The 17,543-nt window shown below is 37.6% G+C and overlaps 1 protein-coding gene across 1 annotated transcript in view; it reads right to left on the bottom strand.

Moving 5' to 3' along the window:
* Window positions 1-17,543, bottom strand: part of LOC136864449 (organic cation transporter protein) — a 184,854-nt gene that overhangs the window by 77,739 nt on the left and 89,572 nt on the right. The window contains exons 3-4 of the mRNA XM_068225989.1: window positions 8,710-8,953; window positions 5,260-5,366 (exon numbers count right to left, since the gene is read on the bottom strand). Of these exons, the coding sequence (XP_068082090.1) occupies window positions 5,260-5,366; window positions 8,710-8,953 (351 nt within the window). The remainder of the gene's footprint in view (window positions 1-5,259; window positions 5,367-8,709; window positions 8,954-17,543) is intronic.

Raw genomic sequence — 17,543 nt, 5'->3', positions numbered from 1 at the left:
ATTCATTTTTGATAAATGATTTAAAACAGTGTATTCATTATTGTGATGTTTCATGATTGTATACTATATTTACAGTCCCGTAACCGTTTATTTTCAATGTGTGTTTGATACAACGTTCCTTGTTTCGAAAGAAATCGGTGAAACTTGCGTAGGAAATAATTTTAAATTAGAAACGACTTAAGTTTAGAAACTGTTTCGTCAGTGAATTTATCAGTATCTCAAACGTTTATGCGTCTAGTCGAACTAAGTGGTGTTTCACAAATTCACTAAAAAATATTACATATGAAATACAGTTGCGACGATTACTTATAAATAACTAAAAAAATAATGTTAAGTGCTTTAGTGTACATGCTTCACAATCTATGTCTATAAATCAAAATTAAGTTCATTTGTTCATTATAGAAATCCACACGCCTCCAATGATTACTATCAAAATTTACACTAAGGCACATGAGGTACTCCGGAGGGTCATAGGCGTACAGTAGTTATGTTGTGAAATTGAAATTTGATCTCCATATTGTAAGGGGGGCTCCAAATAAAGAAATGTAAAATATTGTTTTCGTAGAAAGACCGCTTAGGGCTCGGTTTTATTTATTTTTTTATATCCTTATTAATTAATTAATTAATTAATTAATTAATTAATTAATGTATTTATTTATTATTCGAATAACCCTTTTCAGGGTATGATAAATCAAATTTGGTTACTTTTCTTTGCATTTAAGTTTCTTAGTTTCTAAACTTCCTCCACTTTCTGAGAATGTTGTTCATGGGCGCCCGCAGGATCTTATCCCGGGGGGGGGGGAGCACATTAACAATTTTCTTGAATATAAAAACCAATATAACGTCAGCAACATTAAATTGTTTACAGAAACTTCCAGTTATAACATATGCTAGCTGACTGTCAGTAATTTCAGTTTATGATATAATCTAGTATGATATTAAACAATTGAACATCAACATCTTTAGAATTCCAGGGGGGGCCAAGTGCCCCCCCTTGCCCTCCCTTGCGGGCGCCCATGATGTTGTTCCTTTTCCTTTTGAGTCCATTTTCTTCCAGTTGTTAATTTCTTTCTCTTCTGAAATCCTGCCTTTCGTGTTACTTCTCTGAAACGTGTTCTGTTTTCTATGGTATCTATTTTAACTGCAGCGTTTTTCATATCCTTTTCAAATCCCATGAACCACGTTTGCTTGGATTTGTAACTGTTCAATAGGTCGAAGATTTGTTTAGTTAATCTATCGTTATTCATTCTATAAATGTGTCCAAAAACTAGCGTCTTCTTTTCCTCATTACAGTTGTCTGTTTTTCAACTTTTAAATATAGCTCTCTGTTTGATCGTAGTCTAAATTTGGCATTGTTGTTAACTATATGTCCCAGTACTTTTCTCAAAATTATTCTTTCCCTTTTTCTAATTTTTCAACATACCCAATTCTTGTAAGATTAAGAGTTTCTGCTGCATATAACATTTCTGGCCGAGCCACTACTTGATAATGTCTTAGTTTCAAGTTCCAAGATAGAGATTTCTTATCGTTTTGTCATATGAAACATCCTTTCCATTTTGTTTACTCTTGTATCTATAACTACCTTTTATTTTATGTTGTTTGTTATCCATTCTCCCAGGTATTTAAAGCAATCTGTCGAGATATTATGTTATTGTTAATTGTGATATTTTGAGGGGCATTAATGATGTTTGCCATGAACTTTGTTTTTTCAAGTAACTTTTTCAATCCTATTTTGGTCGCTTGTTTCTATAATTTACGTTATTTGTTCTTGGGCATTATCTAATGACTCTGTAATTAAAATCATATCATCTGCGAAAGTAAACAATCTATAATGATAATATTTCTTCCTAGGGTCATAGATGTAGTTATGTTGTGAAATTGAAATTTGATCTCCATATTGTAAGGGATTGATGGATTTCCTCCATTATCGAATTACCTTCTGTAATGTACACTTGAAGAGTATAGGTGACAAACCATCTCCATGTCGTACACCTTATCTTATTTCAAATGTTTTTGAGAGTTCTCCCAAAAATTTAACTTTGGATGTTGTGTTTGTTCATGTTGCTTTCATGATTTAAATTGTTTTATTATCAAGTCCAAATTCCTTTAAAATATCATATAGAGTTTCTCTCAATTGAATCATAGGCCCTTTTAAAGTCTACAAAAGTGATTACAAATTTAGAGTTTCTAATCTTCCTCATAGCTATTATGTTCTTTAGATTGAAAATTTGTTCTGAACATGACCTTCTCTTTCTAAATCCTGCGTGATACTCTCCTAATTGTGGGTCTAGTATTTCTTCAGCTCTTTTTAAGAGTGTCTTGGATAAAATCTTATATATAATTAGTAAAAGGGAAATTCCGCTTTAGTTGTCAGGGTCTGGTGCAGCGAATGTATTAATGTTGATGTCCATCCTGCTGATAAAGTGCCTGTTGTCCAGATTTTTTCCGATGATTTCGGTTAAGCATTGTATCATATTGTCACTAGAGTATTTTCACAATTCAGCAACATTATTTTTCACAGGTTCTTTATTATTTTTAAGTTACTTTATGATTTCATTGATATTCTATTTTGTTGGTGGTTTTGTGTTTTGTTGTATTGTTATTGTATTATCAAAATTAAATTTCTCTTCTGGTGGATCGCTGTTGTATAGTTCTTCGAAGTATTTTGCAAGTACCCTGCATTTATTACTTTCTGTACATGGCGGGGCTTGGGCTATGAAATCTGTTACTATGCCAAACCCTGTATTAAACACCTGCATGAACAGAGTATATTGAGCACTATAGGTATTTAAAATTGAAAGTAAGTGTATAATTTAAAGTTAACGTAAAAAAGAAATTTAAATTTAAATGATCATAAAGACTCCCTTTAACATTATAAAATGAATATACAGTATTTAATATTATTAAAAACTCTTTATAAATTTAAAGTGTAATATTACTAACCTTACATTTACATAATATTTATTTAATAATCTAAGTTTTGAGAAGGGCTCCCAGTTTCATTAATCTCAATGTCAGTACAACTTCCAACACTTTATTCTGAATATCGTTAGGTTACTTTTGACTCCAATTTCAGCCGTAATAGAATTCCGATAACGTATGGTCCGCGGTACAAATGCATTGTTTGTTTTACGTACTGCTGTGGTGGACAGCAAGGATCATGTTGATGACCTGGTGGGTGCGCTACCTGAGAGGGAGAGGTAGTTGAAATCTATTGTGAGGTAGTCTAGTTTGCCTGTTTACTGTACTTTATGAAGAAGAGAAAAAGCATAGTATTTACGTCTATGAACTAATCTTAACTAGGATAACTGATGTGGGAATGGAGTGCAAAATTTAGAATGAATCGAATCCAGACATTACGTGCCCGTTGAAGTTTAGAGCCAAGTGAGCAACGTATGGTATTATAGACTACATCACCATAATCAGATATTAGTAGTATTAGTCCTTGAACCAGCAATTTCATGGTTTTGACAGGTAGGAAATCCCTCATTTGTATAGTGAGTGTAATGAACCAAATTCACGACCAATTTAAATACTTATCAAAAATTATTCCAAGGTACTTAACGGAGTCTTATATGGGTTTAATTGATCTTCATAGATGGTATATTGGTTCTTTCAAATCTGATATACGCTTTGTTATATCCTGTTATGATGGCTTGCGATTTTAGTGGGTTTACCTTCAGGTAGTGGCTATTAGTTCATTCGTTAATGTTCGATAGGTCTTCGTTTAATTTCATGGTTGCTTCTTGTAAGACATTCGGCTTCGTATGAGTATACAATAAGATTTCGTCTGCGTATAAGTGATATTTACAATTCGTCCCTTGTTCTGAAAGGTCATTCAGATATAGGGAGAACAAAAGGGGTGATGAAAACCTCACTGTAGTTCTTGAACTGTTATTTTACTAACCTTACATTTAAACAATATTTATTTAATAATCTATCTTTTGAGAATGCTTCTTAGTTTCATTAATCTCAATGTCAGTATAACTTGCAACACGTTCTTCTGAATATCGTTAGGATACTTACGTCTCCAATTTCAACCGGGATAGAATTCCAATAACGCATGGTCCCCGTCGCAGTGTTTCGCCATCAAGACATGTTATATTCAACTGACACATTTTCTTGACGTCCGCTGAGATACGAAAGTATCAACATAACACATTATTAGAAAATTTCACAATTTCTAATTTGGCTTGTAAAATGTCACTGTCTACGCAGCCAAATGCCTTTGTAAGGTCGAGAAGTATTAGAATAGTCATTTTCCTGTTATCCATTGTTATCTGTATGTCGTTTGTTACTTTTACCAATGCTGTATGACTAGTATATTCGAGCGTTTCTTATCATCTGCGTTGCTTTATTTCGGAGTCCTCTATATTTATCAGTATTGTCTCGTATTGGATGTTTCGCATAATATTTATGGGCTGCGTCTCTGTTTCTCATTTGATCTCGAATTTGCTGACTGAGACAAGGGTTAGAGAGTCACTTTACTCGAGCAGTACGTAATGGGGCACCTCTGTCGTGCAAAGTTAAGAGAAGTTCGTTAAAATGAAATACGTTTACGTCAATGCCCTTTATATACTGAATTGTATGCCATGGTTGGTTCAAAGCGTCCTCAATAAGGGCTTCTTTGTTCAAATTTTTTAAATCCCCGTATTTGATTATCTTGGGCTTATATTTCGGACACTTCAAATAGTATGAAGTGTAGATCATATCATGGCGGGAAAGACACGGCGAAAATATGCGGTCATTATTGTTATTCTACTATCTTAGAAGCAGTATTAATCTGCATAATTTAATATAATTCCTAAGCTAATATTCACTGCATCCATTAACTTCGTTCTCCTGACTTTCTACAGACTTGGATAATATAACAATATCCTCTTCCACTTCCTTTGCAGTATGTTCGATATAAATATTGAATAATATGAATATACAGTATTTAATATTATTAAAAAATCTTTATAAATTTAAACTGTAATATTACTAACCTTACATTTACATAATATTTATTTAATAATATAATAATAATAAGATGAAAATATAAAAACAACAGAATGAGATGAATAAAGAGAGTAACAAGAGTAATAATGTTTATGTATACTCCTTTGAATTAGTGTCACTAATCATACCAAACAATCTGCATTGTTTTTGTGCAGTCATATTCCCTTTCGTTTCAATTTACATTTTTTTTCCTTTTCTTTTTGGATGTTTTTATTCTCAATATTTGTTAAAAAGTAATTCTGAAAATATTGCACCCACCTGTCCGACATATAGCCGACGATTGGCAGGCTCAGCAGATACCCTATAGCATTTACAGTTCCAACAAGGCTCAGTCGCCATCCCACTTCGTCACATGCCAGATCCCACTGCAAATAAATAGCAGTATTAACGTGAACATACAATATTTTATGAAGCACTGTAATCAGTAACATGTCCTACGAATATAATAATTCCAGTCCTGAGATACAACACAATTTGTATTTAGTAGCTTCCATTATTTCGTTGGAAATGTTTAAAGCATTTCTCTGCCAGCGGAACTAATAAACAGAACAGTTTTATTTGCTATCACAACATAAACTAGTTTTTCTAAAAAGTTTTGCATTTGAAAACTAGGCCTTTCGGGACACTGTAAAGTAACAGTTATTTTACCGTTCACGTGCAATGAAATAACTGTACACGCACTTCATGGCTTGCCGTCTTACTAATAAAAAGTCCTTATACAGTTGTACACTTGTATAGTTATACAGTGGATAAACCCTGTATAAGCGTTGTGTATTTTTCTTACTAATGAACGTGGTATAAACATTGTATTACCATACAGCACGTATGCAATCATTCCAAGTTCCGAATCTCTTCCCGCCATTCACTGGCGTATTTCGCACGTTCACCGCCTTTATGATCGCTTCTGCTGGTTATCTACGAGCAAAACTTTCCGGAAAGTCGCGCAGTAGCGTGGCATATCGAAAAGGCAGTGGCAACACAAAGTGAGACAACTAGAAATTGGCTTATATTGATATCAACATTCCTTCAGCTTGCTTGTGTAATGAACGCCACGAAAGGAATGGAAAAGCTTAAGAAAAGACCAAGAGCTCTTAACTGGGATAGTATGGAAAAGCAATTGTAATTGAATCGGTGGGTTGAAAAGGAGAAAGGAAAACTGTTTTGTAGCTAAAAGAAAGGTCTGATCAAAAAAGTTTCTATTAGGCATTTATACATCATATATCTGCGCATTCAACTACAGAGTATGGAAATTATATTACGTACGGTTTTCAATTTATACCATTTTTATGTCGAGGAATATGTCCCATTTTATACTCAAATTTGAGAAAGATCTTTGTAGAGGCAGATAATGAATAATAAACTAGCAATTTCAAAAGTCTATCAAGCAGTAACACATTATTACACAAAAATACGCCCAACCATAATTTCTTTTATAGTTATTCATTGCCATCCCGTCTCTTTAAAGTGTTTTACTTTACGAAGATGTCTAGCCTCCATAACCTCTGAACGGTGTACGTCTTCTGTGTTTAAAATATCGTGAATCTCGTCAACGTTATCGTCCATTCTTTCAATGTGTGTTCAATGTTCAAAGGATAAGTTGAATATTTCACCACGATTATATTACTGCAGACAGTAAATACCAGGAAAATGAACTGCTCACTTATTTCTTTTTCCGCTACTCGCTGCTATGCAACGTGCAACGCTTATACAAGGGTCCTGGTCTGTATAAGCAATTCAATGAATAACTGTAACAGATGTATACACAGGAGGCTTATACGCGGTTTATTAGTAACGAATTTCACATAAACGGTGTATAAACCTTGTATAAAAGTTATACACCGTTTATTAGTAAGACGGTTAGTGTATTACATCATTCACAATGTGTCTACATCATAAAATTGATGATCACATCCCGTTCAAATACATAATAGAAAATAATACATTATAGTGTATTATTTATTTCTGATTGTATTAAAGACGTTTGTAAAATTACCAACTGGCTTGATAGAAGGTATGTCGGGTTTAGGAAAGATTATTCCAGTGAGGCTCAATTTACAAGATTCTGAAAAAGCATATATTTAAGTCAGGAAGTGAAATAGACTCTATCGCTGTTGACATATAGAAGGCTTCTGATAGGGTAGATCATGAGAGACTACTAACGAAAATGATGGATGTTGGACTAGACAAAAAAGTGATTTGAGGCGTTTACCCCTGATGTCGACACAAATAAACAAAAATAAATAAACTTGGCTACTTTTCGTATTTTCGTATATCCAGTCCGAGATAAAAAAAGAAGTATTACTAAAATGTTTTCTTTCCGTCCCTGAAGGGGACGGCGGGCCTCCTAGACGGTAACGCTGTCTCTCATGCCAGGGAGATGTTTGGAGGAGGTGAGAGGGTTGGCGGCCGTGTCCTACTCTATACTAGGAACTGTCCCGGCATTCGCCTTAATGCAGGAGAAGGGAAAACTACGGAAAACCATTTTCAGGACAGCCGATGGTAGGGATCAGTCCCGCTCCGTCTCCCGAATGTAGAGGCGTAGAGCCATGGTAGAGCTGCGGCCACCACTCCTCTGCTCAGTGCGCAGCCGTCGAACCACGGACCAGCCGGGGTCACCTATAGCCCGAAGCTTACTCCGCATCCGCTGACCTAAAGAACAGTAAATGAATAAAAGAACCGAAGTGTGAGGCAAATACAGAATTATTTTTTTTGCAAGTAGCTTTACGTCGCACCGACACAGATAGGTCTTATGGCGACGATGTGACAGGAAACGGCTAGGAATTGGAAGGAAGCGGCCATGGCCTTAATTAAGGTACAGCCCCAGCATTTGCCTCGTGTGAAAATGGAAAACCACGGAAAAACATCTTCAGGGCTGCCGACAGTGGGGTTCGAACCCACTATCTCCCGAATACTGCATACTGGCCGCACTTAAGCGACTGCAGCTATCCAGCTCGGTAATACTCCATTTGAAGTGCACATACCCATTATATTTAATTTCTATACATACTCACTGCTAACAAGATCCGACCAAATACAATTAATTTTTTAAGTATTCCTACAAATCAACAAATCCTATAAATTGAAGAAGGACAGCCCAATAAGCCATGTGAAATTTACGTATCAATTTTTGTAAGTGTTGAATTATATAAATGAACGGTCTCTAGAAGGGGTTCACATGTGAAGGTCGCTTGCGAGTTCCTGATGTTCCCCTGTAGAATACATCTACTATGTACCCTGCCTGTCGTAAGGCGTGGTTAAAAGGGAGAACTCCAGCGTATTTTATCTTGGGAACGTGGGTTGACAACCAGCGTGGCTTTAGGCGTATTTCAATTTCACACCCTTCTTGGACCTTCTGTTTCTTTTGCCTTCGTCCTCATTCTTCAAAGGGTCAGAACTGTTCATGTTTCCTCGGATTAGTATTAAGAGAGGACGGATGCCTAGTTGTACTTTTCCTTAAAACAGTAACCATCACCACCTCCTGCATCGTGGGGTCCCATGACCAGTGCGCCAAACAATATTAATCATTAAGCAATAATACATATGCTCTGCCACATAAATGTTCATTTGTATGGCGAATACACTTGAGTGCCTCGAAGAATATACCAAGTTCTTAATGATAGTGGAAAGCGAATTTGCTTGCGGCGAATACAGTTTCTAGCAAGTTGCTAATGAACTTACTCAATGTCACTGAAAAGACACTTAACTCACCTCGCTGAGAATTGTCTCCTCGGGTCCTTCATACACCCAGTGGTAACACCGTTCGGTGGAGTTGCGGAACCACGCTGACGGACAGGAGCTGTTGTCATGTTCCATCAGGGTGGAGTTTGCCTGCTGATACCTGTAACACCTGTTGGGCACCTCTTCCTCCTTCTGGTACTCCATAGGTACCGCATTCTTCAGCCAGGTAGGCTGGAACTCTGCTCCAGGTTTGTCGCACTCCTCGATGTGACATCTGTTGACAAAATATAACCCTTCATACATGAACAGTACAGATGTACATACCAGTAACAAAGTTTTTCCGAGACGTTTGAGACATCGTCTAACGACAGCCTGGCAAGAACATTTTCCACATTAAATTTAGTATAACCAGCACACTTCATTTCTTCTTGCGGTCTAGGGGTAGTGAGCCTGCCTCTTACCTCGAGGCTCCGGGTTCAATTTTCGGCTGCTTCGAGATCCACTCAACCTACCTGCGGTCCAAAAAGCCAAGAGTAATGTCCCAGAGGATTCGTTACAGTGGCCACGCGTAATTTCGCTATCTGAACGCCCTTAGACTGAGCAACGATCGCTTGGTAAATGAAGACCCATCAGACCTCTAGAACCATGAGGTTTCTTTTTCCTTTCTTTTGTCATTTCTCTTTCATATGCAACCTTCGTTAAATAATCTCTACAGTCAGAAACACAAGAAGGTAGGACTCAAGGTGACATAGTCGGTGCAGTGCTTTCTAAATGAAGTCCTTTCATCGAGTCACATGATCGGCTCCTTGATTCCATTGTAGCCACCTTCGGTTCAGAGGACCCTGGGTTCAACTCCCGTCCGGGTTGAACATTTTAACCTTAAATGGTTAATTGGCCTGGCTCGGGGACTGGCTGTTTCTAATGTCCCCAACATATCTGCAACTAACACAACACGCACAATACAATAACACGCAGTTTCCCATACACGGCAGGTGCTGCCCACCCTTGTCGGGGTGTCTGTCTTACTAGGGCCGCACCAGGCTAGCAATCACCGAACAAAATTACTGTATCGAGTCATATTACATTACACCTGGGTTGAATAAAGAACAATTCCCACTGTAATCTCAGTCACTACGAGGAAGAGAGCTGTCTTGTATGCAAAACTGGCAATGCCATGGTAGTGCAATGGAGCATAGCAGTGTGCGGAGTTTACAACGGATAGGTGTGACGCTGGTTTGGGAAAACAGTGCAAAATATGTTATATGTGTAAGTTTATTTAAATGTCATTGTGTGCTTAATAATGTAGATACTCAGTCCGGTGGTATTTGAAGATGCTCAAATACGTCAGCCTCGTGTCGGTAGATTTACTGGCACGTAAAAGAACTCCTGCAGGACTAAATTCCGGCACCTCGGGGTCTCCGAAAACCGTAAAAGAGTAGTTAGTGGGATGTAAAACAAATAACATTCTTATTAATAATGTAGATATGTCTTGATGTGCAACTTTACAATGCAAATAGTTTGACCTATATCATTACCTGCAGGTCGTGAAATGTAGTGATAGCCAAGCCTCATCAGACAACGTCTTAGTGCAAAACAATACACAGTTACAGTATTATTTGTTTATTCGTGACAGAAATAATGTACATACATGTCCGGCCCTGCGGTGTAGCGGGTAACGCGTCCGCCTGTCAGCTGGCGGCCCCGGGTTCGATTACCGGCTGGGTCAGGGGTTTTAATTGTAAATGATAATATCCCTGGCCTGGGGACTGGGTGTTTGTGTCGTCCTTAACATTTCTTTCCTCACATTTAACACTCTACACTTCCTCCATTCGAATTACACGCAGGTTCGTATCACATGGTGCAAGTAGGGGCGGAAGACGCCCCGAAAAAACAGCATTTAAAAAAGAAAAAATGTACGTACATTATACCGATATAATATGAAATTAATCATATAAACTAAGTCCGGCTGTTCAGACGAATGGTCAATGTTGTGGTCTTCGGTTCACAGGCCCCGACTCAGATTCCCGGCCAGGTCGGAGATTTTAACTGTGTTCGGTTTATTCCTCTGGATAGCGGAATGGGTGTTTCTTTGTTTTGTAATTTGCTTTATGTTGCACCAACACAGATCCCATGACGACGATGAGACAGGAAAGGGCTAGGAGTGGGAAGGAAGTGACAATGGTTTTGATTAAGGTGCAGCCCTATAATTCGCCTGGTCTAAGATGGCAAACTACGAAAGACCATCTTCAGGGCTGTCGACAGTGGGGTCTGGGCGCTTGTGTTGACCTTAATACACTTTTCCTCATCTACACACAACACACCACACTACCAACCTCAATATAAACAAGCAATCTATATATATATAAAATAAGAGTTTTGTCTGTACATTGCTCAGAATTTGAAAATAATGGTATTTCTGTATCGGTCATGTCCATAGTAACATGAAAATGGACTTTTTACTTTTCCGTAATTTCTGTCTGTCTGTCTGTCTGTCTGTCTGTCTGTCTGTCTGTCTGTCTGTCTGTCTGTCTGTCTGTCTGTCTGTCTGTCTGTCTGTCTGTCTGTCTGTCTGTCTGTCTGTCTGTCTGTACACGCATCACGAGAAAACGGTTGAAGAGAATTTAATGAAAATCATTATGTGAAGTCGGGGGATGAGCCTCTATAATCTAGGCTATAAATCATTTTGCTCACGCTGAGTGAAATGGTAGTTAAGGGGAAGGCCTGAAATTGAATTCTCAACTATTTATGTTATTAGTGGTCTAATGAAAATCGGTATGTGAAGTCCGGGAATGAGCCTCTACAATCTAGGCTATAAATCATTTTACTCACGCTGAGTGAAATGGTAGTTTAGGGGAAGGCCTAAAATTGAATTCTCAACTCTTTATGTTATTAGTGGTCGTATTTTAAAGAAAATGGGTATGCAAAGTTGGGGAATAAGTTGCTACAATCTAGGCTATCAATAATTGTATTCACGCTGAGAAAAATGGTAGTTTAGGGGAAGGCGTAAAATTCAATTCTCAAATATTGTTATTAGTAGTCCTATCTTGATGAAAATCGGTATGCAAAGTCAGGAAATAAGTCACTATAGTCTAGGCTGTAAATTATTTTATTCACGCTGGGTGAAATGGTAGTTTAGGGGAAGGCCTAAAATGTAATTCTCAAATATTTCTTATTAGAGGTGTAATCGATGAATGCTACATAACTAAGGTTATATTGAAACGGGAACGCCCTACGAGCATTCACGTTTCATTCTTTTATTAAGAGGAGCTCGCTAACACCCGGCCGTAAGCATTTAAAACTTGCGCCGAGCGCACAGGCATAGTGGGAACTGCAAATTTCCTATTATTCATGTCTTATACATTGTTACCGTACTGGCTATGATCACAAAGATATTCATGAATTTGGATTTTTGTTACTAAGTACATATCAGCGCCGAGTAACGAGAAAATGGGTAAACAGTATTTAATGAAAATCGGTATGTAAAGTCGGTGAATAAGAAACTACAGTTTATGGTATAAAATATTTTACAAATCACAGAGTCGAAAGAAAACTAAATGTGAAGACCTACAATATAGAAAGCTCATAACATTGATCAACAATAACATTACATTGACCATTGTTTGTCGTGATGTGCTTTGTGTCTTCTGTTGCCCCTCAACTCCGGTAGATAGGATTACTGCTGTGTACAGAGTATTTTTTATTTGATTTACATTGCACCGACATAGATAGGTTTTATGGTGACGATGGGATAGGAAAGGGCTAGGAGTGCCTTAGGCCTTAATTAAGGTACAGGCCCAGCATTTGACTGGTGTGAAAGTGGGAAACCACGGAATACCATCTTTAGCGCTGCCAACAATGGGGTTCGAATCCATTATCTCTCGGATGCAAGCTCACAGCTGCGCATCGTTAACCACACGGTCAACTCGCCCAGTCGTACAGTGTGTAACAGCCTGTCTGAATATTGAAGGGAAGTAGCTGGGGAGTTAGATAACTTTCTTCTTTAGCATGTCATTCCCCTAGTTTATAAATTTTCTGATACTACTGGTACGTAACACACTGGATCATCATAGCATTCGGGCTATTCAATCCCTACTCTGAGGCACTGATTGGAATGAACAATGTGCATATTTAGCGGAATAATGGCAGATGAGTGTTCATGGCAATCTGCGGCCTGGTCATCCCAGCTCTGGAACTTTGGACTATTAGATTGGCACCGCAATCTAACCGCAGCACTGTTCGTTAAAAGTGATAAAACGTGCGGCTTTCCATTTGATCGAGTGTTTTATATGATAGCATTGCTTTTAATCGCTACATTCATACTTACGTTTTTGTAATGACCTATGTTGATTTTAGGTTAGGAAAACCACAAAGTCAGTCTTTCTGAGAATCCCGTAGCGAAGCACGGGTACATCAACTAGTTTGTAATAAGTCTGGAAGTAGGAAAGGGGGCTGCCATTGTAACGGAAACTCCCCAAATCGATTGTGACCGCGCAGTAGGCAATGGGGCCTGCAATTATAATGTAAACTTCCCAACTCGGTTGTGAATGGCAGCAGGCAAGTGAGCCTGTCGTTATCATCACAAATCCGTAACGAGCACTTTACATTGGAAACAACGTACGGGGACCTCTCCATGCTGTTTCTCGGATAACGCTAAGAGACATGCTATTTTAAAACAATCTTATTTACTGCATGTACAGTATTTACTTCAGTATTCGTGTACAGTGCAGAATACCGTAGTGAAGCACGGGTACATTTGCTAGTAGTAAATATGGTTGGTGGTAAAAAGGACATTCGACTGTAAAACATGCTTTTCCAAGTCCTCAAAGCACGTACCCCAATGAAATGGTAATAATGCCAAGGAGAATAATAATGCTGCGTTAAATGCGAATTGTTATTGGCTCAATACGTCACTGTTTTTATTCAAATTGTCAATATGTATACGTCCATTGTCTCTTGTAAGCCGTCAAACGTGAAGTTTTCTTGCGGTTTGTCCTGTTTCACACAGTATAAATCTGATTGATTGAGGCATACCACGTCACTGTACCACGCTACTGCAACAATCAACGAAGTTCACCTTGACATTGTTAATCAAGTGATCAATGGCCTGTGCGCTCGCTTCTTGTATCCAAGGTGGTGAGTTCGTTCGCGGCCGAGAGCAGTTGATTCTATAGGACAGAAAAACTCATAGCACATCGCGCCGTGCCAAGCATATAAAAGAGAGAAGGTGAAACATTAGTTGCTTATTCATATCTGAATGTTTATTGCTTCTGCACCTAGTCCGCATTCCCTTTCGTTGAAAGGCAGTGAAACATCTACGCAATCCACAACATTGTTTTTCGTGGGGCCCGTTACATTACGCTAAAGAAAGGATCGTCACATAATTTTAAAATTTCTTCTTGCAGATAACATTCAGTAAGAGACTGTACACAAATATTTTGTTATGTATCAAAGCAAATACCCTTAGTGGTAAATATAACTATGTAAACAACTGTTACGGAGTCTGACACCTGAGCTACAGCTTTAATTGCATATCAGTGTTGATTTATTTATTTATTTATTTATTTATTTATTTATTTATTTATTTATTTATTTATTTACTTATTTATTTATTTATTTATTTATTCAATATTTTGAAGATTTAAATAGAATTTAATTTATTTACCACATGTGTGGGACCAGAAAAGTTATATAAAATAAATACAGATATTACTAAACGTATCTTCCTATACTGAACTAAAAATATGTGTGATTTTAGACTGTACGAATTAAAATAATATATTCGATTCTTCAGAAACCACAAGAAAATTAGTAATCTTTTTACATGGAACATAAAACGTAAAATTAATGAAATAATAAATTAAACTGTGAAAATTGATTGAACAACCGAGCTCGATAGCTGCAGTCGCTTAAGTGCGGCCAGTATCCAGTATTCGGGAGATAGTGGGTTCGAACCCCATTGTCGGCAGCCCTGAAGATGGTTTTCCGTGGTGTCCCATTTTCACACCAGGCAAATGCTGGGGCTGTACCTTAATTAAGGCCACGGCCGCTTCCTTCCAACTCCTAGCAACTTCCTGTCCCATCGTAGCCCTAAGACCTATCTGTGTCGATGTGACGTAAAAAAAAACAGCCAATAATAGCAATTCAGAGAAAATTATCGCCCAGACTTACGGTGGAGCATCTGTGATGAGTGGTGAAAGAGGTGGAGTTCGAAGGGAAATCAAAGCTAGGCAATTACATTTACTGCTACGCCCACCATCTCAACGTATTCAAGGATGTTCATCAACAAGATGGAACTCCAAGATTAGAACCGTCAATGTCGTGTATGAAGCTTTGTTGCAATGCTTTGTGGACTTGGAAAAGTCGAAATCTGTAAGGACAGTTCAAGAAGTACGTGGAATCAGACACAATTTGGAGGAAGAAGAGTTCTTAATTTGGCTGTCCTTCTTTCACAGAATAACGCCTCATGTGGATGTTTTGTACTCCCGGCTACAAGCAAGATCGACAGATGCAATCAAAATAGGAAATGCTGTTGGCATTGTTACGAAGGCTGTAGCTTCAGTCAGGGATTCTGTCGATCAAATAGCAAATGAAGTTTCTTAAGAAATGCCACAAAGCAAAAGACGCAGAACGGAATCCTACAGGACGGCTGATGCTAAGGATGTTTGTGATCGAATCACTGAAGAGTAAGTCGTAGATTTGAGTCTGTTTCTTATTTAGAGGTTGCAAATTTATTCGATTCGATTAATTTTGGCGAATATTCAAAACAGTTCCCTGTAAAAGGAGTTAACGCCGTGTGTGACGTATACAGACTACCAGACAAGAATAGACTAATGACTGAGCTTAGCTTAGCGTTCTGTATGAAAGAACTGATTTCATAGAAAATGACGGTGCAGTTCCTTTGCTTCAACTGATCCTGCAAGATACCTTCGCCCAAATAACAGAATTACTCAGGATTTTGATTGCTGTTCCAATTACCACTTCAGAACCGGAAAGTTGCTTTTCGAGTCTTAAAAGGATTAAAACGTTCCTTCGAAGTAGTATGTGTCAGGAACGGTTGAATGCATTAGCGATGCTATCAAACGAGAAAAAGCTTATCTCGGAAATAATGAACTTCAACCAAAATGTGATTGACAAGTTTTGCAGCAAAACATTTCGCCATATGGACTTCATATTGCGCCATTAGAGTAGTAAAAACAATATTTCTAGAATTAATTATTTATCTCGTAGACAGTTGTCCTTCATCTGCTTCCAAATTAATGTTGTTTTTGTTTGTTCTGAGTTATAAATTATGAGAAAAGTTTTATTATTATTATTATTATTATTATTATTATTATTATTATTATTATTATTATTATTATTATTATTATTGTTACCAAGTTTGAAGTATGCGTTGTTCATCATGGCAATATGCAGATTTTAAACAGCGTATTTAGCTTGGTTTTTTTTGCACGTAGGACGATCTTTTCACGAGCCGCCACTGCTGCAATCATGTAAGTCTCCTACCAGCGACTTTTCCTATCTATATTTCCTCTATATCTTTCTTGCAGTTATTTTAAAATTCCACCTTGATCTTTTATCTCTGTGTCTTTTTTAACTTGTATTCTCTTTAAGAACGAAACTAATTCTCTTTAATCTTAATCTTCTCTTTAATCTTTAATCTTCTCTTTAATCTTAATCTTCTCTTAATCTTAATCTTAATTTAAACTATGTACTCATCTGTCTCTTTATATTTTACTACTATTAGAAGTACCCGTTCTTCGTACGGGTTATCAGAAACTGGCTACAGTCCTAATTTTTACACTCTTCACCGAAAACCCAGATAGCGGCATAATCTGCCAGTCGAAGAAGAATATTGAAATTTGGCAAAATTATACGTTTTAGCCTGTAACAGACGGAAAACTTCCAAGATCTTTAAATTTTTCACTTTTTACCCCGAAGAATATCGAAATATGGAGGCAATTTTAATGATGGTGCAGACCTTCGGGAATATTATCACATAACGGATGGCACAATCCCCGTTCAATTTGGAGTGATCTACAACCTTGGTCTTACGACATTTCGTCGTATTTCTATCCCTTTTACGTTTGATTTTTCTCTATTTCTCGATGTTAAGTAAATTTGGACTTTTCACATACATAATTCATACCTTCCATCAATTATAGGAAAGATAGAATCATCAAACTCTACACGAAAATTGGTCCACCCAGTAGCCATATGTGAGCCAAATGCTATGTATGTAGCTGTCACTTAATTATCCGAAAAGCAATGCAATGTGAGATAATCTTGCACAAATTTTACCCTATTCAACGTTTCTAACTCAATCTGACCCATGAATAGATGAGATATCATAAGACCAGCAATTTAGGCCGCTAAATCCGGCGTCTTATGGTACAATCCTTTCTCGATATGATGCACAGTTTAGCAGCAGTTAATCTGTAAATGAAGGTCTGCAATATTGTAAACAAGCACATACTTTCGTATGTCGAACTATATATATTTACTGATGTCGATTTTGTAGCGACCGAGAAAGGGCGAGTCTGCTATTGTAATCAGTACTCCCCACACCGACTTTGACTGGCAGTAGGAATGGGGTCCTGCTCCAATTCCTGTGTAACTGGCATTAATAAGGCAGGCCTACCATTGTAATGAATAATTCACTTCTCGATTTGACTTGCAGAAGGCAAGGGAGCATGGAGTTTTGTTCAAAACTCCCCTTACCTGATTGTGTTTGGCTGTAGGCAAGCATTCGCGCAGTTATAAACAGATGTACCCATCTAAAATGTGACTGGAATTAGGCATAGTGGCCTGCTATTTTGATGGAAACTCACCAACTTAGTGTGACTGCCAGTAAGCTGGCTGGCAGT

The sequence above is a fragment of the Anabrus simplex genome, chromosome 1 (assembly GCF_040414725.1).
Source record: "Anabrus simplex isolate iqAnaSimp1 chromosome 1, ASM4041472v1, whole genome shotgun sequence".
NCBI lineage: Eukaryota > Metazoa > Arthropoda > Insecta > Orthoptera > Tettigoniidae > Anabrus > Anabrus simplex.
Note: the sequence above shows the minus strand (reverse complement) of the source record. Positions and strands in the feature narration are given on the sequence as shown.